The sequence below is a fragment of the Perognathus longimembris genome, chromosome 1 (assembly GCF_023159225.1).
Source record: "Perognathus longimembris pacificus isolate PPM17 chromosome 1, ASM2315922v1, whole genome shotgun sequence".
In the NCBI taxonomy this organism is placed as follows: Eukaryota; Metazoa; Chordata; class Mammalia; order Rodentia; family Heteromyidae; genus Perognathus; species Perognathus longimembris.
Window position 1 is genome coordinate 67456331 of NC_063161.1, and position 26978 is coordinate 67483308.

At 42.9% G+C, this 26978-nt stretch overlaps 1 protein-coding gene across 4 annotated transcripts in view; it reads left to right on the top strand.

Moving 5' to 3' along the window:
• Positions 1-14927, top strand: part of Fgd4 (FYVE, RhoGEF and PH domain containing 4) — a 194132-nt gene extending 179205 nt beyond the window's left edge. For all 4 annotated transcript variants that reach the window (XM_048367086.1, XM_048367111.1, XM_048367104.1 and 1 more), the window contains exons 11-17: positions 402-574; positions 4829-4859; positions 5038-5130; positions 5649-5774; positions 8968-9108; positions 10665-10805; positions 12478-14927. In XM_048367086.1, the coding sequence (XP_048223043.1) occupies positions 402-574; positions 4829-4859; positions 5038-5130; positions 5649-5774; positions 8968-9108; positions 10665-10805; positions 12478-12735 (963 nt within the window). In that variant the 3' untranslated portion in view covers positions 12736-14927. The remainder of the gene's footprint in view (positions 1-401; positions 575-4828; positions 4860-5037; positions 5131-5648; positions 5775-8967; positions 9109-10664; positions 10806-12477) is intronic.
• Positions 14928-26978: the final 12051 nt, after the last annotated feature.

Below are 26978 nucleotides of genomic sequence, written 5' to 3' on the forward strand. Positions count from 1 at the left end.
TTCCCATGTATGTCCTGCCTGTGACCTTTGCAGATGATTCTCCTGATGTATAAGGGTTGGCTGCTCAGCTTTTACAGGGGTTTGAATGCGCAGTCTCTAATATAAGTTGTACAGAGAGTAATTTTGTGTTTGTGCCAGTACTAGATCTTGAACTCCAAGCCTTGTGCCCTTGCTTGGCTTTTTCACTGAAGACTGATACTTTATCACTTGCCATGTCTCCACTTCCAGCTGTTTGCTGGTAATTGGAGATGAGTCTGTGAATTGTTTGCCTAGGCTGGCATTGGATGGGGATCCTCAGATCTCAGCCTCTTGAGTAGCTAGGATTACAGGTGTGAGCCACCAGTGCCCAGCTCTTCCCTTTATTTTCCTATTTATTGATCATGTGTTGTCTTTCCTTGTAGTTCAACAACATGTTGCTATACTGTGTACCCAGATTCAGCTTGGTGGGCTCAAAATTCACAGTTCGGACCAGAGTTGGCATTGATGGGATGAATATTGTAGAGACACAGAACGAAGAGTATCCCCATACTTTCCAGGTGTCTGGGAAAGAGAGGACGCTGGAACTGCAGGCCAGGTGAGCAGACTTTCCATTCCTGTCCCAGCTTTCTGAGCATATAAGAATATATCCTAGGATAGGTTGACATTGAGGTTTCTCTCCCCACGAGTGAATGCTTTGTCCTCTTGCAACTTCAGAGGATGTAAATAGAGAGCTGGGAGTTCTTTCCCATGATTTCCTTCCTGGAGCCATACAAACAAGCAAACATCCAATCAGAAAACTTTAGAATGGCAAGGTGCTCACAGCATGAGATTGCTGGAGTCCAGCACTGGTGACTCATGCATGTAATCCTAGCTACTGAGATTTGAGGACTGTAGTTCAGAGACAGCCCAGAAGGAAAATCCAAGAGATTCTTATCCCCAATTAACCACCAAAAAACTGGAAGTTGAATTGTGGCTCAAGTGCTAGAGCATTCGCTTTGAACAAAAAGCTCAGGGACAGCTCCCAGGACCTGAGCTTAAGACCCAGTACTGGGAGAAGAAAACTAAAAGGGAGGGTGGGGGTGTGCGCGCCCATGTGTGTGTTGGCACTGAGGCTTGAGCTCACTCTCCACTTTTTTTTCAAGGCTGGCACTTGTGCTAGTTAATTGGAGATAAGGGTCTTAAAGACTTCTGCCTTGAGCTGTTTTCAAACTTTGATCCTCAGATCTCAGCCTCCTGAGTAGCCAGGCTTATATATGTGAGCCAACTGCACTGGCTTTAAGGTTTCTTGATTTATCTAAATGAAGACTTAGCCCTCTGTAAGCCAGTTGGAGCTCATTGGAATTTTCTTAAGAATATAATATTCCAGGTCTGGGAATGTGGCTTAGCGGTAGAGTGCTTGCCTTGCATGCATGAAGCCCTAGGTTCGATTCCTTAGTACCACATAAACAGAAAAGGTTAGAAGTGGTGCTGTGGCTCAAGTGGTAGAGAGCTAGCCTTGCGCAAAAGAAGCTCAAGGACAGAGCTCAGGCCCTAAGTCGAAGCCCCAAGACAGGCAAAAAAAAAAAAAAAAAAAAAGAATATAATATTCCAGTTAGTGTTAAAAATATGGTAATTCTTCCTTAAGTTTCTTATTTATTTCAACTGACTGCTAGTTATATTTATGACAATATATGTGCTATTGACAATCTGAATTAAGTGACTGTATTCTTATCTGGCCTTGTTATGCCCAGATTTGGGGGTCCCCAAAGACCACCAAGGAGCTGATTCCAATGCAAACACATGAGAGTCTTTATTGCAAGCTCAAGCCTGGGCTCATGATCGTCACCAATGCAGCGGGTCTGAATCCTGAATCAAGAGCCCAACCCTTCAACTACCAGGGTTTTTATAGGGTTGTCAGGGACATGCTGATTAGCTGAAGCTGGGGAGTTTACCACAAAAGGGGGTTGTTGATATGTTTCCACGGAATCTGGGTCCTTGACACTTAGAGTAGCTGCTAGGGATTAACATTGTTAATAGTTGACTGCAGCTGTGAGGAACCGATTTCAATACCCTACCTTTGTGTGGGTAAGCAAAACAGTTTTTAAGCATAATTGTTAGGCAGGGCAGTGGGTATCTTACAAGGCTAAAGCATTCTATCTCTGCTGACCTCTGGTCAAATGAAGTCTCTCTGGTTACCTTGATTATTTTAGACTGCATTTTGTTCAGGCTTCACAGCCTATAGTGGCTTTCAAAAATGGAAATAAATATGTAAGTCTCAATAAATATGTAAGTCTCAAGAAAGTATTTCTTCAGGGTTTCATCACCTTCATCAAGAAGGTTCACCAGGCTGAGTGCCAGTGGCTTATGCCTGTAATCCTAGCTACTCAGGATTATGGTTCAAAGCCAGCCTGAGCAGGAAAGGCTGTGAGACTCTTTTTTTTTTTTTTTTTTGGCCAGTCCTGGGCCTTGGACTCAGGGCCTGAGCACTGTCCCTGGCTTCTTCCTGCTCAAGGCCACTTGAGCCACAGCGCCGCTTCTGGCCGTTTTCTGTATATGTGGTGCTGGGGAATCGAACCTAGGGCCTCGTGTATCCGAGGCAGGCACTCTTGCCACTAGGCTATATCCCCAGCCCCAAGCTGTGAGACTCTTATCTCCAATTAACCACCAGAAAAACAGAAGCAGCGCTGTGGCTCAAGTGATAGAGTACTAGCCTTGAGCTGAACTGCTCTGGGACAGCACCCAGGGCCAGAGTTCAAGCCCCACAACTGACCAAAAAAAAAAAAAAAGGGTCATTAGGAGTCCAAAAGTTTTATATATATTTAAAGATAGAAAATTTGATTATGGTTATTACCAGCCTGAGCTACATAGTGCCATCCTATCTCAAAACACCATAAGCTGGGATGTAGCTCAGTGGCTGAGTGCTTACCTAGCATATTCAATCCTCAGCATTCCAAAAAAAAAAAAGTACACATGTACCAATATATTACACAGTACTCAATAATATGCATAAGCTTTGTGTTTTTATGTGCCAGTTCAAAGCTGAAATAAAGAAAAAAAGTATTTTCTGTTTCATATAGTTCTTAGGCAATAGTTTTCTATTGTGGAGTGTAGTTTTAAAATGTAATAGTAGGCAAAGCATTGGGGAGCTTTTGTTTCTGAAAGATAAGATTGAAGTCCCCAGTGGCTGGGAATATGGCCTAGTGGTAGAGTGCTTGCCTTGTATACATGAAGCCCTGGGTTCGATTCCTCAGCACCACATATATAGAAAAAGCCAGAAGGGGCGCTGTGGCTCAAGTGGTAGAGTGCTAGCCTTGAGCAAAAAGAAGCCAGGGACAGTGCTCAGGCCCTGAGTCCAAGCCCAGCACTGGCAAAAAAAAAAAGGTGGAAGTCCCCAGATGGGAATAAGCAGCAACTTCCCTGTGGCGGGCTTAGCTTTCCTAGCATGGCTGGTACTTAATAAAAATAAGTTTTTCTGGAGCAAGGCACTAGTGGCTCATGCCTGTACTACTCAGGAGGCTGAGATCTGAGGAGCAGGTTCAAGGTCATCCTGGGTAGACAAAGCTGAGAGACTCTGATCTCAAATTAGCCATGAAAAAGCTGGGAGTGGGGGTGTGGCTTACGTGATAGAGTCCAGAGTTCAAGCCTCTGTACCAGCACTAAAAGTAAATAAACAAATGCTAGAGAGATGGACAGTGTCACAGGAACTGGCCTCTGAATGGGTTCATGCATATTTATATTTATACTTGTCAGACTGTCGCTGTACTTAGAGCTCATACTTACTGCTCACCAAACATACCAACAAATCTTTCTAGGTAGAGATCCTAGGTCAATTCAGAACCACTACAGGACATTTTTCAAGCACAGTATATAAGCTACCTGCAAGAGAGAAGAAATAAAGAAAATGTGCATTACTGAGAGGAAAAAGCCCATGCCTGTCATCCTAGTTAATCAGAAGACTGAGATCTGAACCCAGAGTTCAAAGCCAGCTGGAGCAGGAAAGTCCTTAAGATTCTTATCTCCAGGGCTGGGGATATGGCCTAGTGGCAAGAGTGCTTGCCTCGTATACTTGAAGCCCTGGGTTCGATTCCCCAGCACCACATATACAGAAAATGGCCAGAAGTGGCGCTGTAACTCAAGTGGCAGAGTGCTAGCCTTGAGCAAAAAGAAGCCAGGGACAGTGCTCAGGCCCTGAGTCCAAGGTCCAGGACTGGCAAAAAAAAAAAAAAAAAAAAAAAAAAACAACAAAGATTCTTATCTCCAGTTATTCAGCAAAAAGCCGGAAGGAAGTAAAGGTGAAGCTCAAGTGGTAAAGTGCCAGTCTCACTAAGAAAGAGCACAAGGTGCTGAGTTCAAGCCTAGGTGCTGGTTTGAGAAAGAAAAGAAAAGAACTTGACTAAAGTCAAGGAACGTTTTTTTCCTTAAGGAAAATAACTAAACCCTGGGGTTCATGAATCTGACTTCTGTTTTTGACTGCTCTGCTTTATCGTTAATAGGTTAGGGTAGGGTATTGTCTGAGCCTCTAAGGAATAGGAAAATAAAAATTGTCAAAGGAAACATTAAGTAACTCCTCCCCAAGGCCTTTTGAAGATACTTATAAGATTACAAGAATAATTGTTATCTTTCCTGAGATGGGCTGTGGCCGGTAGTATTTAATGGCTGCCTTATGTTTTGGAAACTGGTCCCGTAAGCTAATACTCAGTTTCCCATCAAATTTAAGGTTCAGTGCCAGAGTGTCATTAATTTTTATTGTAATTCCTTCCAGGGAATTCCTGAATTTTCCAGGAAGTTGGCACAAAATTAGAACATAATTTGAATTCAGGTGTAATTCATTAATGTTCTCTTCATTCATTTTAATTTTGTTTTGTTTCAGTTCTGAACAAGACAAAGAAGAATGGATCAAGGTAAGCTTGACTTCTGTTTTCATTTTGGCATTTTGTGGTTCACACATGTTGAAGTCATCAGAACAAGTTCATTAAACTTCAAAGATTATTCCCATCATAAGTATTTGTTTAATAAAGTGTGTTCATTTATTTGCATGGGGTGCTTTAATGTGTGCTTTGAAATTTGTTTCTATTTTAGGCCCTTCAAGAGACTATTGATGCTTTTCATCAGAGGAATGAAACTTTCAGAAATGCAATTGCAAAGGATAATGACATTCACTCAGAGGTTTCTGTAAGTGGAATATGTGATTCCTTTTTTTTCTTTTCTTTAGGTCAGTGTGGTTCAACTTGAACTCAGGGTCTGGGCATGGTGCCTGAGCTCTTTGGCTCAAGACTAGTGCTCTACCACTTTAAGCCATAGTACCATTTTCGGTTTTCTGGTGGTTAATTGGAGATAATAGTCTATTGACTTTCCTGACTGTCCTGCCCCAGCTGACTTTGAACCACTATCCTTAGATCTCATCCTCCTGAGTAGCTAGAATAACAGGTATGAACCACCGGCCCCCAATTCCTCTCCTCTAATCTCCTCCCCTCTCCTTCTCTCCCCTCCCCGCCCCTCCCCCTGCATGAAGCCTTGGGTTCAATCATCAGTACCACATAAACAGAAAAAGCTGGAAGTGGTGCTGTGGTTCAAGTGGTAGAGTGCTGGCCTTGAGCAAAAGAAGCTCAGGGACAGGACCCAGGCTCTGAGTTTAAGCTTCATGACTCAGCAAAAATGTGTTAATTAAATTTAATCATTTTCTTCTTTAGACTGCTGAATTAGGAAAAAGAGCTCCAAGATGGATTCGAGATAATGAAGTGACTATGTGCATGAAATGCAAAGAGCCCTTCAATGCCCTGACCAGGAGGAGGCACCACTGTCGGGCTTGTGGACATGCAAGTAGCATTTCTTGAAATTTTCTCATGACCGTGACTATATAAGGGATGTAAAATCAACAACTTGAAAGCCTGGTGCCAATTGCTCATGCCTATGCTTATAATCCTAACCACTCAGGAGACTGAGATCTGAGAATTGCTATTCAAATCCAGCTATGGCAGTGAAGTCTGTGAGATTCGTATCTCCAATTAACTCCTCCCACTTCCCCCCCCAAAAAAACCTCCTCCCCACCCCCCCCCCAAAAAAAATCTGGAAGTGGAGCTGTGGCTCAAGTGGTAGAGCACTAGCCTTGAGCAAAATCAGTCAGGGACAGGGGCTGGGAATGTGTCTTTGAGGTAGAGTGCTTGCCTAGCATGCATGAAGCCCTGAGTTCAATTCCTCAGTACCACATACACAGAAAAATCCAGTAGTGGTGCTGTGGCTCAAGTAGTAAAGTGCTAGCCTTTATCAAAAAAATCTCAGAGACAGTGCCCAGGCCCTGAGAACTGGCAAGAACAAAGCAAAAAAGAGAACAAATTCAGGGACAGTTTCCAAGCTCTAAGTTCAAGCCTCAGAACAGGCGCGTGCACACACACACACACACACACACACACACACACACACACACACACCTGGTTAGAGAGGTAAAGGCCACAGAAATTGATGTTGAAATGGAGTTGTAGGGATTCTATGTGTCAGGCAGGGCCACTTACCCTCAATGCCAATTAAGAACTTCATGAAAACCAGAGAAGGGAGAGTATTACATAGCACAGAAAAAGGCAGAAGCCAGGCACCAGTGGCTCATACCTGTCATTATAGTTTCTCAGGAAGGTCTGAGGTCTGAGGATCACAGTTGGAAGCCTGTCTGGGCAAGAAAGTGTGCTTCTCTTATCTCCAGTTAACCAGCAGAAAACAGGAAGTGGAGCTTTGGCTTAAAGTGATAGAGCACTAGCCTTGAGTGAAAAAGCTCAGGGACAGCGACCAAGCCCAAGACAAAAAAAAAAAAAAAAAGAGGCAGAGTAAGCACTTCAAGTCATCTTCAGTTACCTTTTAGAATACAGATATGAGCCTTTTATGTTTAAATAAAGATTAGGACAGAGTGAGTGAAAGGCATAATTATCCACCAGACTTGGTGAGTACATGGCCTGGTTAATCATTATGGAAGAGTTGTGGAAAAGTTACCTTCCTCATCACTTGAGGGGCGTGATATTAGTCACAGTTGCCTGGTGGTGGTCTGTCCTGAGGGGGCTCTGACATCCTTTACTTGGGGGTAGTTTCCTCCATTCCACCTTGTGAATATGTTCTGAGCTTCCTTGATTCCAAGGTGAGGGATTTTTTTTAAAAAGTGGCCTGGGGGCTGGTGGCTCATGTTTATAATCCTAGCTGCTTGAGAGGCTAAAATCTAAAGATTGTGGTTAGAAGCCAGCTTTGGCAAGAAAGATCGTGAGGGCTGGGGATATGGCCTAGTGGCAAGAGTGCTTGCCTCGTATACATGAGGCCCTGGGTTCAATTCCCCAGCACCACATATACAGAAAACGGCCAGAAGTGGTGCTGTGGCTCAAGTGGCAGATTGCTAGCCTTGAGCAAAAAGAAGCCAGGGACAGTGCTCAGGCCCTGAGTCCAAGCCCCAGGACTGGCCAAAAAAACCAAAAAACAAAACAAGAAAGATCGTGAGACTGCTTTCTCCAATAAACTATCCTAAGAGCCAGAAGTGGAGTGTGGCTCCGGTAGTAGAGTGCTAGCCTGGAGCAAAAAGAAGCTCAGGGGGGCTGGGGATATAGCCTAGTGGCAAGAGTGCCTGCCTCGGATACACGAGGCCCTAGGTTCGATTCCCCAGCACTACATATACAGAAAACGGCCAGAAGCGGCGCTGTGGCTCAAGTGGCAGAGTGCTAGCCTTGAGCTGGAAGAAGCCAGGGACAGTGCTCAGGCCCTGAGTCCAAGGCCCAGGACTGGCAAAAAAAAAAAAAAAAAAAAAAAGAAGCTCAGGGACAACACTTGAGCCAGGGAGTAAGTCCCAGGACAAGCACAAAAAAAAAGGGAGGGAGGGAGGGAGGGAGGGAGGGAGGGAGGGAGGGAGGGAGGGAGGGAGGGAGGGAGGGGAGGGAGGGGAGGGAGGGAGGGAGGGAGGGAGGGGGGGGAGGGGCCGCAGATGGTCAGCTCTTTTCCTATTAGTTAATTTGTAGGCCCAAGTTAGGGGATAGTGCTTTACAGCAAGCACAGTTTAAATACCTTTTACCTGTGAAGAAGAAACGGAGACCACAGTATAGGTGGACTTCCTAGCCTCACTTGAGAAAGGAAGATTCTTTGTAACAATACAAGAGTTAAGTTATATAATGAGTACAAATGCAGAAGGTATGCTGGTAGAGTCAGCTGCCTTTTCGTTTGGGATTAAGAGTGGAGGGAGCTTAGCTTCAATATTCTATTCTCATTAAGGAATAAAGAAGGACTGGGAATGTGACTTAGTGGTAGAGTGCTTGCCTAGCATGCATGAAGCCCTGAGTTCAATCCCTCATCACCACATACACAGAAAAAGCCAGAAATGCTGCTGTGGCTCAAGTGGTAGAGTGTTAGCCTTGAGCAAAAGGAAGCCAGGGACAGTGCTTAGGCCCTGAGTTCAAGCCCCAGGACTGGCAAAAAGTAAAGAAGAATTGTTAGGTGAAAACAAGCCTAAAAGGAAAGAGTTGATACAGACACAGACAAGTGAGCTTACACAGAAATAAATGTAGGCACACTGAGGACCCCTTAGAAGCCCCTGATTCTACATTTTAAGAGACATAAGTAAGCTAGTCTTATTTTCTCTTTTAAGATTCAACAATTCAGGCAAGTAAACAAGGCTCATCAGAATAAGTATTATAAGCTGGGAACTGAGGCTCTGATTTGATTATCAGAATTTGAAACCAGCCTGGGCAAGAAAGTCTGTGAAACTTTTATCTTTAGTTAACCACCAAAAACTAGTAGTGGGGCTGTAGCTCAGGTGGTAAAGCATCAGCCTTAAAGCTAAAAAGCCAAGTGAGGTCACAGGGCCCTGATACGAAGTTCCAAGTACTAGTGTGCACACGTGCATGCATGCACACACACACACACACACACACTCATCTTCCTCTTATATTTAACTTTTTATCATTTATTACTACCTGTAAATGTAACTGCTCAAGCCTGGTTGTCTTTCAATTGAGATTATCGTTGTTGTTGTTGTTTTTTAAATTCAAGGTGGTTTGTTGGAAATGTTCAGACTACAAAGCTCAACTTGAGTATGATGGTGGAAAATTGAACAAAGTCTGCAAAGACTGTTATCAAATACTAAGTGGATTCACCGACAGTGAAGAAAAAAAAAGGAAAGGAATTTTAGAGGTATGAAAATGAAATATTAGAGGTATTTTAAATTTTCAGATGGAATTCTCTTAACTTTGAGGATACAAATAATGCATTAAAATATTTTGGGGGGCTGGGAATATGGCAATAGTGCTTTCCTCATATACATAAAGCCCTAGGTTTGATTCCCCAGCACATATATAGAAAACGGCCAGAAGTGGTGCTGTGGCTCAAGTGGCAGAGTGCTAGCCTTGAGCAAAAAGAAGCCAGGGACAGTGCTCAGGCCCTGAGTTCAATGCACAGGACTGGGGAAAAAAAAATATATATATATATTATATATATACATATATATTATACATATATATACATATATACTATATACATATATACTATATACATATAGTATATATGTATATATATATATATATTTTAACAAAAAAATGTTTAAGGCTGGGCGCTGGTGGCTCATGAATGTAATCCTAGCCAGTCTGGAGGCTGAGATCTGAGGATCACAATTTGAAGCTAGCCTGGGCAAGAAACTGCTTGAGACTCTTTTTTTCCAATGAAAATCTAATCTCCAATTTGTCACCAAAAAATCAGAAGTGGAGGTATGGCTCAAGTGGTAGACAGCTGGTCTTGAGCATAAAAGCTTAGGGATAGCCTCTAGGCCTGAGTTCAAGCCCTAGGAATGGCACATGTGTGCGCACACACGCGCGCGCACACACACACATACACACACACGATGGCTCACAACTGTAATAGTCTAGCTACTCAGGAAGCTGAAAATTGAGGATGACTGATTGAATCCAACCCAGACAGAAAAGTTTATGCGATTCTTAAGTCCAGTTAGCCACCAAAAAGCCAGTAGAATTGGAGGTGTAGCTTTGGCAGTACAGCATAGACCTTCATCAAAAAAAGCCAAGAAGGGTGAACAAGTACAGCTGGGTGCTTACCAGACACTGGAAAATGAACTCTACAACTTGTGGGTGAAGATGGTAAGGAAAAAAGGAAAGAGTGAGGGAAGGGGTGACATTGTTCAAAAAGAAACATACTCTTTACCTGACTTATGTAACTGTAACCCCTCTGTACATAACTTTTATAATAACAATTTAAAAAAAATTTTTTTTTGCCAGTCCTGGGCCGTGGACTCAGGGCCTGAGCACTGTCCCTAGCTTCTTCTTGCTCAAGTCCAGCACTCTGCCACCTGAGCCACAGCGCCCCTTCTGGCCGTTTTCCATATATGTGGTGCTGGGGAATTGAACCGAGAGCTTCATGTGTAGGAGGCAAGCACACTTGCCACTAGGCCATATTCCCAGCCCTAAAAAAAATTTCTTAAAAGCCAAGCAGAACTTAAGTTCCCTGAGTTCAAGCCCCAATAGTGGCAATAATTAATTCAGGCTCTCATAATATAAAGACTTAAAGTTAACTGAAATATGTTTTCATAGTTTAAAACAGTAACTGCAAATGAATCTTTTTTTTTAAAGTCATCCAAAGAGACATTTTATACAAATATACTGTACTTAAGGAAATTATAATAAAGTTGAGTTACTGCCCTGTCTTTGGCTCATGGTATTAATTCTATTGTATTTGTTTAGATTGAGTCCGCAGAAGTGTCTGGAAACAGTGTGGTGTGCAGCTTCCTTCAGTACATGGAAAAGTCAAAACCTTGGCAGAAAGTTTGGTGTGTGATCCCCAAGCAAGACCCCCTCGTGCTGTACATGTATGGCGCCCCACAGGTAACATAGCTGTCACTGCCTGAAGGGGCCGAGGGAGACCTGTAGACAGAGTCCTCCTACTGTCTCAGGCAGTGTCACTGTGACTCATTGGAAATAATGAGCAGTGAGGTCCCAAATAGCACATGCCTGTAATCCTAGCTCCTCAGAAACTGAGATATGAGGATCACAGTTTGAAGCCAGACCAGGCAAAAAAGTCTGTGAGATTCTTATCTCCAATTAACCACCAAAAAGCCAGAAGTAGAGGTGTTGTTCATGAGCTGTAGTGCTAGCCCTGAGCAAAAAAACATCTCAAGGACCCAGCTAGGCCCTGAGTTCAAGCCCCAGGACTAGAGATGGAAAAAGAGAGCACGGGGGAGGAAGGGAAGTGAATGAGCTGCTCAAACCAAGTTTGTTGTTTTGGTTGATTTGATTCATTTTAGAGTTGCTTTTTTTTTTTTCTTACTTTGTGCTACAACTCAGGGTCTGGTGCTGTCCGTGAGCTTTTTTGCTCAAGGCTAGCACTCTAACACTTGAGTTACATCTCTACTTCTGGCTTTTTGGTGGTTCATTGGAGATAAAGTCTCATGAACTTTCCTACCTGGGCTGGCTTCAAACAAAGATCCTCAGCTCTGAGCCTTCTGAGTAGTTAGGATCACAGGCATGAGCCACCAGTACTTAGCTTTAGAGTTGCTGTTTTAAATTCATCTGGTGGATCAGTGGTCCCTACTCTTCTTCCTATATTGTGCATTTGAGAAAAAATGGGTTTTGTTAGAATGCTTGGTAAAGCACAGGGAGAAGTAGAAGAAAAACCGTGTGTGTGTGTGTGTGTGTGTGTGTGTGTGTGTGTGTGTGTGTGTGTGTGTGTGTGTGTACTGGAGCTCGATCTCTGGTCATCTTCACTCCCACTCAGCTTTTTTATACAAGGCTGGTACCCTTCCACTTGAGCCACAGCTCCACTTCTTGTTTTTTGCTGGTTAATTGGAAATAAAAGTCTCATGGAGGGGCTGGGAATATGGCCTAGTGGTAAGAGCGCTTGCCTCCTACACATGAAGCTCTCAGTTCGATTCCCCAGCACCACATATATGGAAAACGGCCAGAAGGGGCGCTGTGGCTCAGGTGGCAGAGTGCTAGCCTTGAGCAAAAAGAAGCCAGGGACAGTGCTCAGGCCCTGAGTCCAAGGCCCAGGACTGGCCCCCCAAAAAAAGAGTCTCATGGACTCTTCTGCCTAGGCTGTCTTCAAACCTCAATCCTCAGCTTTCAGCCTCTTGCATAGCTAGGATTACATGCATGAACCACCAGTGCTCTGCTATGTTTTTTATTCTGCATTGTTTTTCTTAATACATTTTTCTGTCCACAAATAAATTGATGAATTAATGAGTGAATGAATGAATCACCAGCTACCATATCATTAATTCCTGCTGGCTAAAAGCAGTGAGGTGCTAGTATTGTTTGTGTGTGCTTTTCTGATGATGGGAAAGCTGAGCCTGCTTTGAACAGCTGCTGGTGTGGTCCCTGCTGATTCAGGACCAGCTGTCCCTGAGTGACTTGTCCAGCCTCATGGCCAGCTCAGGAATCCGGGTCTCCACTCATGCTGGGTGTGGGGGAAGGGGTGGTGGCAGCAGGATTTGCAGGAGAAGGAAACTCTACAGCACTGACTCATCCATGTGACCCTGTATATTTGTGATTTGCTCAGGATGTCAGAGCACAGGCCACCATTCCCCTTCTGGGCTACATCGTGGATGATGTACCCCGGAGTGCAGATCTTCCCCACAGCTTCAAACTGACCCAGTCTAAGTCCGCACACAGCTTCGCAGCTGACACTGAGGACCTGAGACAGAAATGGCTGAAAATCATCCTCATGGCTGTCACAGGTGAGACCCCAGAGCGGGCCCAGGAGCACTTTGTCACCATAGAAGAGCAAACCGACCTGAAGAGCAAATCTGAGTCCTGAACTTCAGGGGCAGCCGTGACCCCTAGACATTCCTTAGCTCTCTTTCCCCATCCCTTCATGCTTCATGGTGAAAGCTAGAGGCTCATCAATGCTTCTTCTGGGACACTGTTTCTCTCCATTTGTGTCCTCTGAGTAAAATCCATGCGCAGAGCCATTCTTTTGATAAAATTTAGAAATAATGTGAAGAATGGAGTGTTTTCTTTTGAAGTGAGCTATTCCATAATTGTGGACATTTGTCTTGAGGCTAGAATGGGCCACTTTGATTTAAGAAATCCTTCAGTGCTGGACACTGGTAGCTTAGCCTGTCATCCTAGCTACTCAAAAGGCTGAGATCTGAGGATCACAGCTGAAAGCCAGCCAAAGCAGGAAAGTGGGTGAGATGCTGATCTCCACTTAACTAGCAAGAAACTGGAAATGGAGCTGTGGCTCAAGTAGTAGGTAGTAGGATGCCAGTCTTGAGAAAAAAAAAGGCAAAATGAGTGCAAGGCCCTGAGTTCAAGTACCGGCACACACCCAAAAACTTCCCTCAGTGTCCTTTTCCCATTTAGGAACTATAACCGTTTAAAAGATATACCTCCTTGTTGCCATGGTGAGAGGTACATGGACAGTTTAGGGTATTGTGTTAATTTATTTTGTTTATAAATCTCAAGCTACATACATGATCTATGTTCTTTTACAAAGAGGAAAAAGGACAAATTGTTGGTGTTCAGAGTTTTTGACTTATGAAGAAAAGATAATTGTTTTTGTAGGTGTACTCCTAAGAACACATTATCTAAAGCAAATAGCAATTGTCTGTATATAGGGGTAAAAAATAATTATATAACATATACATGCTTAGCTCCTCACTTTAGGTGCACATCCTTCTCTATTTTTTAAATAGAAAGCATGTCTTATCTTAGAATGGAACGGTATTCTCAACTTTGGACATGTTCTGTTGATTTATGTTTAATTGATTATCCTCTAAGGGTATTGATATTTTTTATAATAAGAAAAAGCAGTAATTTATGTGACATGGGATATATTAGTGAATTTCAACAGTATTTTTTAGAGGACTCTTCTTTTTGTTCTGTGCCTATTTAAAACAGCCTTTCATAGAAGGTGCTATTAATACCTATTTAAATATAAAATGAAGATTTAGTTAAGTGTTTCAGTCTTTATATTGAAATTAGAGTGCTTTTTAGTCAGGGGGGTGGTCAAAGTCATACGGGTTATTTTATCTTTTACCATAATATAATGGTGGTAATAGCTAGTGTCTGCAGTGTTCAAAAATGGTTTTACCAAAACTTGAACTGCGTGGAACACCTGAACTTACACAAAACTGAGACATATGGGACCTTCATTTATTGTCATATTTTCCTTTTTTTGTAAAGCTATTATGCCTGGTTAAATAAGGAGTACAGACAATGAACACTTAGGGTAATTTGTGGGCCTGTCCCTCTGCCAGATACTAAACCAAGTTCACACACAGTGACCCATGCTTGGGCAGGGCATAGTAGGCAGCCAAGAAAGGAAAGTTTGGTAATCCACCTCAGAGAAAAGAAAGGGAAAAACAATTTTGAAAAGGAATATTTTAATGACAAGTTTTGGGGAATACAAATGATGGAAGAAAATATGGTGGATTTTCTTCACCTTTTTATGCTCTGGAATTTCAGTAGATAAATTAGGATTTCTTGACCTGAAAACTGATCTTCCTTATACTGTAGTTGTGGTTACAAATCTCACATGGGGAAAAAAAAAAAAAAACTATGAGATTTTATTTTTATAATATTAAATTATTTTGTCATTTAACATTAAAGTAACTACTTGAACAACAGAATAGCTTACTTCTTATGCCCTATTAAATCAGAACCAAAGTAAAAGACATTTTACATTGCTTCTCTTTTCTAGTCACCAACTGTAGTGGTTGTATGTGAGGGAAAAAAAGCGAGAAATGGAGGGAGATGGCTCTCAGGCCTCAGGCCTGCATGTGATTCAGCTAATGAAACTACAGGACTACAGGATAGGTGATGCTTGGCTTTGATCCTCAAGATCAGAGAGACAATGAAAATATAGCATATCAGAGGAAGACATCTTGAACATGGCTAGCACAGTCAATCTGTGTGCCACTTGGAAGATTTATGTCCAGTTATTTTTGGAAACTGTTTGAACAGCAAGATGATTACACTTTTGCTAGCATTAATTCCAGAATAGAAGTGACAAAGGGGGGCTGGGGATATGGCCTAGTAGCAAGAGTACTTGCCTCGTATACATGAGGCCCTGGGTTCAATTCCACAGCACCACATATACAGAAAATGGCCAGAAGTGGCGCTGTGGCTCAAGTGGCAGAGTGCTAGCCTTGAGCAAAAAAAAAAAAAAAAAAAAAGAAGCCAGGGACAGTGCTCAGGCCCTGAGTCCAAGCCCCAGGACTGGCCAAAAAAAAAAAAAAATGGGCTGGGAATATGGCCTAGTGGCAAGAGAGCTTGCCTCGTATACATGAAGCCCTGGGTTCGGTTCTACAGCACCACATATCTAGAAAACGGCCAGAAGTGGTGCTGTGGCTCAAGTGGCAGAGTGCTAGCCTTGAGCAAAAAGGAAGCCTGGGACAGTCAGTGCTCAGGCCCTGAGTCCAAGCCCCAGGACTGGCCAAAAAAAAAAAAAAAAGTGACAAAGGACCTACTCAGTGTTGCTTAAATTTGATTGTTGAAAGAAGGCTGTTACCATTCACTGTCTTTTTTTTTTTTTTTTTTTTTTTGGTCAATGCAAAATATTAGTACCATTAGAGGATCTATGGTACCAATGCCAGTCTTCACCTCTCATCTCCCATCCTTGAGGCCAGCACAACAGAGAAGAAAAGCAGCCTGTCCCATTTATGTTTTAGTAGAGAGTCACTAGTACTGCCAGGCACTTGTGGCTCAAGCCTATAATCCTATCTATTCAGGAGGCTCAGATCTGAGGATCAAGGTTCAGAGCAAGCCTAGGCAGAAAAATCTGTGAGACTCTTATCTCCAGTGGTCCAGAAAACAGCTGGAAGTGGAGGTGTAGCTCAAGTGGTAGAGTGCCAGCTTTGAGTGGAAAAGCCAAGCAAAAGCCAGATCTCCTGAGTTCAAGCCTCAGAACTAGCACAAAGTAAAATAAGACAAATGTTGACTTATTATGAATGCTTTTAGACACAAGCTTATACCAAATTAACTTCATAGAAGTTACATTATAATTCAAATTGCTGAGTACAGGAAAGGAATGGGGGTGTCATTCTTTGCATTCAAATGGCACAAAAAGCAGAGTGTGAGATTGATTGAAATATTATATATATATATATGAAGACACAATAATAAAATCCCCCTGTAACTAATATTACCTAGTTTAAGAACAACAGCAAAGGGTATAGAGAGATAAACAATTCCATGTGTACCATTTTCCCTGGGTTTTTTTTTCCTTGAAACTGAATTTGGCACATAGGCTGATGTACTTAATTTTTACTAGATGACCTATCCCAATTTTTAAAAAAAGGTATCAATTTTCTTTTACAGGGACTCATTTTTATGTACTCTGTAGATGTTTTTATTCAGAGTACTTGCTCTAGTCATAAATATGTAAATGTGACTAACTTTCATGGCACTACAGGGGTTATTTGGGATTCACTGAAGCCTTCTAAAAGCCATTTTTGTAATCAAAAATACTTTGGGAAGTTGGAGATTCTTCTTTTCTTATCTCTACTTTGTGGAAACAGGGTTGGGGGATTCCCTCCCTTCACATTTTAGATCTTGTTGTTTTTAATATATCCAAAGCCTTAAGTTATCTGAGTATGCACCTCATCCTGTGTCTCCTCCAGTCCTTAAGCTTGGAGCAGATCTGTCTCTAAGGAGCAAAGGTCATAATTTTTGTTATCATGTTAAAATACAGAGTAGAACATTAATACTTAAGATTTGCTGCATCACATGATGCTCGTGTTAACAAGGCTAAGATAAGCACATGGTATGTTCATAAGCTATTCTTAAATGTTGTGTGCTCCAAGAATGTATTAGTATAAGAACTGAGGTTAGCTGGGCTAACCAGTGGCTCACACCTGTCATTCTAGCTATTCAGGAGGCTGAGATCTGAGGATCAAGGTTCAAAGATAGTCCAGACAGAAAAGGCCATGAGACTTTATCTCCAATTAACCAGCAAAAAGCTGAAAGTGGAATTGTGGTTCAAGTGGTAGAATACCAGCCTTGAGGGAAAAAGCCAAGCATAAGAGCAAGGCCCTGAGTTCAACCCCGTACCTGCACAAAAATAAAATTAAATAAGTAAGAATTATGGCTGACTAGTACCTGTTTTTTAAGATGCTGTTGACATCTATAGTGTGTCATTTTACTCCTCTATTCTTATCCAGTTTTATTAGAATCAAACTATGTTTTATTTTCCATCTGTTGTCTACTGTAGCTTTCTCTAGATTTAGAAAATAGGAATATTATAGAGATGCCAGCTCTACTTTAAAACCCTGTGAATTTCTACATGTATGTATATATGTAAAAATTGGTGACTTTTTTTTCAATTCTCTCTTTTCACATGAATGAAATTTTTATAGAAAAAATTTTAACTTAAGTATTTTAACATAAATTATTTAGGTGGATTTTTAATGTATAATTCGTCACACATGTCCCCCAATCACCATTAGTCATAGGAAGATAATTTTTCTTTCTTTACAGTTGAGAGGAATGAGATTAAAAAGTGGCAGGGGGAAGGACAGAAAAAGGAAAAACAAGGAGACAGAGGTAGAAATACTACTGATCATAGAGCAATGTACATTAGAGAAAAAATAGATATATAGCAACATGCATAAGTGATAAACCATAAAAGTTAAATCTGTGCTGGGTGCTCATGCCACACACCTGTAATTCTACTCAAGAGGCTGACATGCCAGGATCTCAGTTCCAAACAGCCCTCACAATTAACCAGCAAAAAGCCAGAAGTGAAGGTGTGGCTCAAGTGATAGGTGCTAGCCTTGAGTGAAAAAGCCAAGCCAGAGTGGGAAGCCCTGAGTTCAAGTCTCAGAACTGGCACCAAAAATAAATCCAAGACACATCTATGTACTTGCATGCTGATGCATTGTACCCAGACATTGACCTTGGCCTCTAAATTGTAGCCTAGACTACCTTCCTTCTATCTTCTCTTTCCTTTCAAAAAGTGATTTTGTGCCAGCCGCTTGTGACTCATGCCTGTAAGCCTAGCTAGGCAGGAGCCTGAGATTTGATCTGAGGATCAAAGTTCAAAGTCGGCCCAACTACACAAATCTGAGACACTTCTTATCTTGAATTAACCAGCAAAAAGCTGGAAGTGGAACTGTGGTTCAAGTGATAAAGCATCAACCTTGAGCAAAATAGCCAAACAAGAGTGAAAAGCCCTGAGTTTAAGCCCCAGGAAAACACACACACACACACACACACACACACACACACACACACACACACACACAAAATAACATGTACTGCTGGCTCACGCCTGTAATCCTAGCTCCTCAGGAGGCTGAAATCTGAGGATCGTGGTTTGAAGCCACCACCCAGGCAGGAAAGACTAAAAGGTTCTCATTTCCACTCACTGACCAAAAAGCCAGAAGTGAAGGTGTAGCTCAAGTGGTAGACAGCTAACCCTGAGCAAAAAAGCTCAGGGACAGCGCCCAGGCCCTGAGTTCAAGTACCAGGGTAGGCACAAAGCACACACACACTTTAAACTATTTTCTACATTGTTCATCGAGGCAAAACATCCATGTAAAGTCAGCCTCTTATTCTCAGGATTGAGAATTCATCAGGTTTCTGGGTCTTAGCTATGTTTTAAGAGGAAATAGCACATGGCGTCTATGATAGAGTTTGCTTATTGGTGTTACTGAGTTGCAAAAGGCCCATCCCTTCTCTTAAAATTTATCATAGATTTAGTGAAAAATTAAATCAAGAAATCTTAGTAGGGCTGGGAATATGGCCTAGTGGCAAGAGTGCTTGCCTCCTACACATGAAGCTCTCGGTTCGATTCCCCAGCACCACATATATGGAAAACGGCCAGAAGGGGCGCTGTGGCTCAAGTGGCAGAGTGCTAGCCTTGAGCAGGAAGAAGCCAGGGACAGTGCTCAAGCCCTGAGCCCAAGGCCCAGGACTGGCCAAAAAAAAGAAATCTTAGTATATTTTAATGAGTGAATAACAAATATATAAAGTGAAATATAAGTTTGGAACACACAATAGTCTGTATGGATCATTATGATAACAGAATTGTATTATAGCAGCATAGATATTAGAATGTATCATGTGGTTTTCATTAGCAAAACAATCAGATTTGTATATGAAACCAGACTAGTATTTAACTTGTGACAATTGACTGATATTTAAAAAAAAAAGTATTATCTTGATTTTTCTTTTGATTTGTTGATAAAGTTGGAAAGGGTATATATATCAGATCCTTGACAGTTGACCATAATGTGAAAAATGTATTCACAATTTTTCTTTTCCAGCTATATGAATGTAAACTCCTTGCAGATAGTGTACATATTGTGTAACATATGTATATTTGGTCATAAAGCTGATAAATTGAAAATATTGTAAAATTAAGCACTTTACTTCCTACCTAAATATTAAACATTTGTATCTTGTAAATAAACACATCCTTAAATCAATGTTGAAGTCTTAGATGTTTTGTGTTTGTTTTTTTTTCTGCTAGCATTATGTATGTTCTGCTCAGAAAAATTTTGGTTTGCTGCTCAGGAAAGGGTTGTTCCAAGCCGGGTGCCGGTGGCTCATGCCTGTTATCCTACCTACTCAGGAGGCTGAAATCTGAAGATCGTGGTTTGAAGCCAGCACAGCAGGAAAGTCCATGAGGCTCCCAGTTAACCAGCCAAAAATATGGAAGTGGATCTGTGTGTGGCTCAAGTGGCAGAGCACTACCCTTGAGGCAAGCACTCTTGCCACTAGGCCATATCCCCAGCCCTAGAACAGTACCCTTGAGCAAAAGAGTTCAGTGACAGTTCCTAGGCCCTGAGTTCAAGTTCTAGGACTAGTACCACAAAACAAAAATACTGTGCTTTGCCACAATTCATTGAAATGCTTGTTTCCCTCTACATGTGTGTGTTATGCCTAAACAGGAGATAAAATTATCCTAAGAGACCACACCTTTTGATTTTCAGTGTGTTCAATGAGCATCTTTGTGGAATATGGGCTTTTGTAGTGCTCTGTACACACATCAGATCAGCAATGGTATAAAAAACAAAACCACTAAATCTGTGGATAACCACATTGTATCTGCTTATTTTTCTGTTTTGATTATTCTCTGAATATGCATTTGGCATGAGCAATGCCCTAGCACCAAGTAAAAAAACAAAAAATAGAAGTCACGTGCCAATGGCTCACACCTGTAGTCCTAGCTACTCAGGAGGCTGAGATCTGAGGTTCGTGGCTTGGCACTGTTGTAGAGCTGACTCCATCTTGATTAGGGAAACATGGTAGGAAATGTTGGGGTAATAGAGATGACGCCGTCTTGATTATTAGGTCAACCTGACCCCAAAATTCTGCTTCTGTAAATAGCTTGCTTAATTTGTTCATTATTTGCTCTACCCCTGTGTCAACATACATCTGGGCCACACTTGCTTTGTTGCGTGCTCTACCTCCTGCGTCGACCTCCTACATCTGTGCTATGCTTTTACCTTTATAAACCCCAATTTGAGGACTGTTTGGGGTCACGGTGGCAGCTCCCAAGTCTGCACCATGTCCCTGGCCAGTCAGCCCGCTTTTCACTGTGGCAGTTTCAGCTCCTGAGTCTATGCTGCATCCCTAGCTGGTCAGTTTGCTTTTTTTCTTCCCCAATGCTTGAGACTGTCCCTGAGTGGTAGACTCTTGGAGGGATGGGGAATCCCCTCCCTTGAAGCCCATAACATTTCTTAACCCCTGACAGCACCAGCCTGAGAAGATAAATCTGAGACTATTTTCATTTAACCATCAAAAAGACAGTAGAGCTGTGGTTCAAGTTGGAGAATGTCAGCCAATGTGTAAGCAAGAGAATGAGGCTCTGCCTGAGTTCAAACTTGAGTAGCAGTACACACGCACACACAAAATGTTTTAAGGAAGTTCTGGGATGGCCACAGCATGACTTTGTTCTTTGCCTATATCTACCGAACCAGGACACTGCTTCTCAGCCTGGTTCCTTCCCTAGGGGACACTGGGTAGAATCTTCATAGTCGGGCTCAGAGTGCTACTAGTACCTAATAGATAAAAGCCAGAGAGACTGGCAAATGTGTAATAAGCACAGATGAACTGCCCTCCCAGCATGCCCTGTCCCCAGTATCACCAGTGTCCCATCCCCCCAGCACTGCGGAAGCGGAACCAAGATTGTCAGCTGTGACATTTTAACTCTGTCCTCCTTTTTCTGTTGCCTTCACCAATGCTCTGTTTTCCCTGTGGTTCACAATGCACATCTAACCCAAAGGCTTCCTGGGCATTAAGCAATTTCCTGAGATTCCTAATCTGTAGTTGGTGAATTCTTTAGCAATAAGGTCCCTTGAGCAAAGTGACTCTCTTTTATCTGCCCTATGAAATCTGGGAATTCAGGGAGAGAGAAGAAAGGTCTGCATCCCAGGGCAGTGTAATATGATCTGTGACAAATAGTGTTTCAGAGTTGTTGTCCTTAAGTGGCCATGACCTGTGATGGCTAAAGTTTCCTCTGAGAGCCTTCTCTATTTGTCTAGTTCAGTGCCTACTTAGGGTATTTCCTCTGCTTGTCATTGCTTTGGGCCATGGTCAAGTCTCCAATAACTTCCTCATGTCATTAAGATAATGTTCCTCTTGAATTGGAAATGAAACAGGGAGATAGGACAGTATTAGCTCTTGTTAACTAACTTCAATCAATGAAGCCAGAGTTGGTGGCTCACATTGTCATCCTAGGTAATCAGGAGGCTGAGATCTGAGGATTACAGTTTGAAGCCAGCCCAGGCAGGAAAGCCCATGAGACTCTCTTCTCCAATTGAGCAGCAAATAAGCAGGAGGTGGAGCTAGTAGAGTGCTAGCCTTGAACACAAAGAGGCTCAGGAACAACGCCCAAGCCTTGAGTTCAAGTCTCAGTACCGGCACACACACACACGATAATAATACAGGCATCACTGTACATGCCTAATTTTTTTTGTCAGTTATGAGGCTTGAACTCAGGGCCTGGGCACCGTCCCTGAGCTACTTTTTCTCAAAGCTAGTGCTCTTTCAGCCACAGCATCACTTCCAGTTTTTGAATGGTTAATTGGATATGGGAGTTTCATAGTGACTTTTCTGCCTGGTCTGGTTTTAAACCATAATCCTCAGTTCTCAGCCTCCTGAGTAGCTAGAATTACAGGCTTGAGCCTGTAACTACAGGCTCTAATGTGTTTTGACTGGGAACTCTGCTCTAGATAGACACAATGATTGACAGATGACGAGGTTGATGAACAGATGACCATCCTGTGACATCACTATCCTAACTTCTGACTTCAGGGTTTGGCAAAGCAGGAGAGGAGAGTGACAGGATGGAGCAAGCCTACTCTTTGACACAGCCTGGAAGAAATGCCTATCACTGTTTCTTATGATTACTACAGAACTCGTCATGTGGCTCTGCCTAACTGCAAAGGAGGCTAAGAAATATGGGAACCTGGGCTGGGGATATGGCCTAGTGGCGAGAGAGCTTGCCTCATATACATGAGGCCCTGGGTTCGATTCCCCAGCACCACATATACAGAAAATGGCCAGAAGTGGCGCTGTGGCTCAAGTGGCAGAGTGCTAGCGTTGAGCAAAAAAGAAGCCAGGGACAGTGCTCAGGCTCTTAGTCTAAGGCCCAGGACTGGCCAAAAAAAAAAAAAAAATATGGGAACCTGTAGGAATATTTGATGAAATATGTTTCTGTCATATTCTGTATTATGGAGTTCTTCCCACTACCAAAAGATACATTGAAGTCAATGTCAACACAGTATTTCACAATGGGAAATTACTTGGAAATTGTGATTGTGTGTTTTTTGTGCTAGGACTTGAACTCAGGGTCTGGATGCTGTCTCTTAGCTTTTTTTTTTTGCCAGTTCTGGAGCTTGAGCTCAGGGCCTGAGCACTGTCCCTGGCTTCTTTTTGCTCAAGGCTAGTACTCTGCCACTTGAGCCACAGCCCCACTTCTGGCTTTTTCTGTGTATGTGGTGCTGAGGAATTGAACCCAGGGCTTCATGAATGCTAGGCAAGCACTCTACCACTAAGCCACCTTCCCAGCCCTGTCTCTTAGCTTTTTTACTCAAGGCTGGTACTCTACCACTTGAGCTACAGCTCCACTTCCAGCTTTTTGCTGGTTAGAGATAAGCATCTCTGGAATTTGCCTGGATTGACTTTGAACCTCCATCTGTCTCCATTCCTAGGCCTCCTGAGTAATTAGGGTTACAGGCAAGAGCCATGCTTGACTCATTCTTGCTCTTAAATATGTGGTTGCACTGCCCTCTACCGGGCTGCTACTATTTTGACATTCCATTTATTTCTTTTTATTTTTTTCCCCCGTTCCTGGTGCTTGAACTCAGGATCTGGGTTTGTACTCAAGGCTATAGTGTTCTACCGCTTGAGCCACTTGAACCACTTCCAGCTTTTTCTAAGTAGTTTATTGGCGATAAGTGTCTCACAGACTTTCTTGCCCAGGCTGCCTCTGAACTGTGATCCTCAAATCTCAGCCTCCTAAGTAGTAGGCTAGGATTATAGGCATGATCCACTAGTGCCCGGCCAGATTTCATTTCTCTGATTTCTCTCTCTCTTTCTCTTTCTCTTTCTCTTTCTTTTTTTGTGCCAGTCCTGGGGCCTGAACTCAGGGCCTTGAGCACTGTCCCTGGCTTCTTTTTGTTCAAGGCTAGCACTCTACCACTTGAGTTACAGCGCCACTTCAGGCTTTTTCTATATATGTGGTGCTGAGGAATCAAACCCAGAGCTTCATATATACAAGGCAAGCATCCTACCACTAGGCCATATTCCCACCCCCCAGATTTCATTACTTTATTTTACCATCTTCAGACAATTTCTTGTACCTGTTAAAAAGGCATGTGTTAGGCTCCAGGCCTATGCAGTAGTGAAAAGTGCTTAAAGCTGATCCTCTGCAAAATGTGGTCCATTTCAGCTGGACACCAAAGGCTCACACCTGTAATCCTACCTACTCAGGAGGCTGAGATCTGAGGATTGCAGTTTGAAGCCAGCCCAGGCAGAAAAGTCCCTGTGGGACTCTTCAATAAACCACTCAAAAACTGAAAGTGGGGCTGTGGCTCAAATGGTAGAGCACTAGCCTTGAGTACAAAGATGCTCAGGCTCAGTGTCCAGGCCCTGAGTTCAAGGTCCACAACTGACAAAAAATGGTCAGTTTCAAAATTCAGAGTTGTGAATTTTATATTACTATCAGTTGAACTCACCCCTGTGATTTTCAAGGCATGTGTAATAGGAGGACAATGTTCAATGATGAAAATGCTGGCATACAATAACTTGACACGTGGTATAGTCTGAATAGCTAGACACTTGTGACTCACACTTGTAATCCTAGCTAATCAGGAAGCTGAGATGTGAGGATCAAAGCTCAAAGCCAGCCTGGGCAGGAAAATCTTAGCTTCAATTAACCACCAAAGCTGGAAGTAGAGCTGTAGCTCTAAGTGGTAGAGCATTAGCTTTGAGTACAAAAGCTCAGGGACAGTGCCCAGGCTCTGAGTTCAAGCCCTAGTCTTGATGACTTTTTTTTTTTTGCCATTCCTGGTGCTTGAACTCAGGGACTGAGCACTGTCTCTGGCTTCTTTTTGCTCAAGGCTAGCACTCTGCCAACTTGAGCCACAGTGCCACTTCTGGCCTTTTCTTATATATGTGGTGCTGAGGAATCGAACCTAGGGCTTAATGTATACAAGACAAACACACTTGCCAGTAGGCCATATTCCCAGCCCCTCTTGATGATCTTTGTGTGTTTTTTTTTCTGTGTGATGCATTTTACTTGGGAAATTATTTTTTCTAAAGACACAGTTATGAGTTAGAAGCATTAAGACTGCAACTGTTTACCTGCCATGCAAATTCTTGATGATCTTTTTTTTTTTTTTTTTTTTTTTTTTGCCAGTCGTGGGCCTTGGACTCAGGGACTGAGCACTGTCCCTGGCTTCTTTTTGGTTAAGGCTAGCACTCTGCCACTTGAGCCACAGCACCACTTCTGGCCATTTTCTATATATGTGGTGCTGGGGAATCGAACCCAGGGCTTCATGTATACGAGGCAAGCACTCTTGCCACTAGGCTATATTCCCAGCCCTCTTGATGATCTTTATGAGAACTATTTTCAGGCTTGGGGATCATACCTGTAATCTTAGCTACTTGGGAGGCTGAGATCTTGAAGCTCACAGTGCAAAGCCAGCTTGGGTAGACAATTCTGAGACTCTTACAGCCTGTTAATCAACAAAAAGCTAGAAATGGAGGTATGGCTCAAGTGGTAGAACCCCAGCCTTGAGGGAAAAAACTAAAGAATCTCCAGGCTCTGATTTTAGGTTCCAGTAGCAGCAAACACACATATATACAAAGCCTCAATTCTAATCTATTTTAAATACTTATATTTATACTTATATTTAAACTTATTTAAACTTATATTTATACCTATATTTAAATACTTATAAAATAATCTATTTTAAATACTTACATTTCTTTTTCTTTGTCAGTCAGGACATGGGTGCTCTACCTGAGCTTTTTCACTCAAGGCTAGTGCTCTACCACTTTGAGCCACAGCATCACTTATGGTTTTCTGGTGATTAATTGGAAATAAGAGTCTCATGGACTTTCCTGCCCAGGCTGGCTTTGAACTGTGATCCTCAGATCTCAGCCTCTTGAGTAGCTAGGATTACATGCATGAGCCACTGGCACCCAACTATGTGTGTGTATTTCTGATGAGGGAAAATAGGCAACTAAACAGGTGCTGGCTGCTCATGCCTATAATGCTAGCTACTCAGGAGGCTGAGGTCTGAGGATTGCAATTCAAAGCCTGCATGGACAGACAAACCCAAGAGACTCTTATCTCTAATCATCAAAGAGCCAGTAAAGGTGTGGCTTAGATGATATATCACCAACTTTGAGGGAAGAAGGTAAAGACAGCTCCAAGGCCTTTAGTTCAAGCTCCCAGTACTGACACACAAAAAAGATAGAACTACTTCTAGTTACTAAATACAAGTAAGCCCCCTCCACCACTACTACTGGAGACTAAGTTAGTGCAATGCCATCCTGTCCCTTGTATAAATAACTTGACAGCTATCCTGATGGGAGCCCTATGCCAACCAGGCCTTGTGTGTTGGCTGGGTTTGATTCCAAATCTTGGTTTCAGCCATACCAACTCAGAACTGCATAGATCTTTGTTTTTGTTTTATGCAGTTACTAGAGCTTGAACTCAGGGCCTCACATTTTTACTTAGCTTTTTTGCACAAGGCTGGCATTTGACCACTTGAAGCATACCTCCACTTCCAGCTTCTTGCTGGTTAATTGATGATACGTGTCTCTTGGATTTGTCTTCCCAGGCTGACTTCAAACCTTGATCCTAAGATCTCAACCTCTGCAGTAGCTAGGATTACAGGTGTGAGCCATCAGACCCAATTCTAGATCCTTATTATCACAGACTTTCCAAGTACACTAAAGGGATCCCAAGGTCTAACAGATTAGGTAATGTGGGGCACACCTCTAAATCAACTAGCTGGCCCCACCTGTTTCTCAGTCTTGGGGCCACGTGTGGTCAAGATGGTGGCCCCTAACAACAACGCGCAGTTGCTACAAGTGTCTTTGGTTTTAATCCAGAGGCGGTTCTGTGGGCTGTGAGTGCCCCCCCTCCCCGCTCTTCCGCCCTTGATGGACAGCTCATCCCTCCCCTTCCTGCCGATCTTAGGCCTGATTGGCTCCTGTGCCTTATATTAGTGGCACATACTTCCCCAATAAATGAGATCTTGCGCTGACTTGACTTCCAGGCCCTCTGATTGTCCTCCAGTGAGGGAGGGCTGGGTGCGGGTGGCCTGCCGACCCTTCTCCTTTCTTGGCTCGTCCGGTCGGGGTGTGCCTTCCCCCGTCTCTCCCGCAGGTCGGGGGAGCGCGGGGGGGGGGGGGGGCCAGGGACCCCGACAAGGTAAGAAGTGTCATACTGGGCAGCTAAATATGACACCCTTCGCGAGCCACTGATGGAGGAAGACATGCCACAGTTACATCTATAGTTTCTTCCTGCTCCCACCCCCAGCAAGGATATGTAGGCCCTTGATAAGTGTGTGCTGAATCAGTGGGAGACTG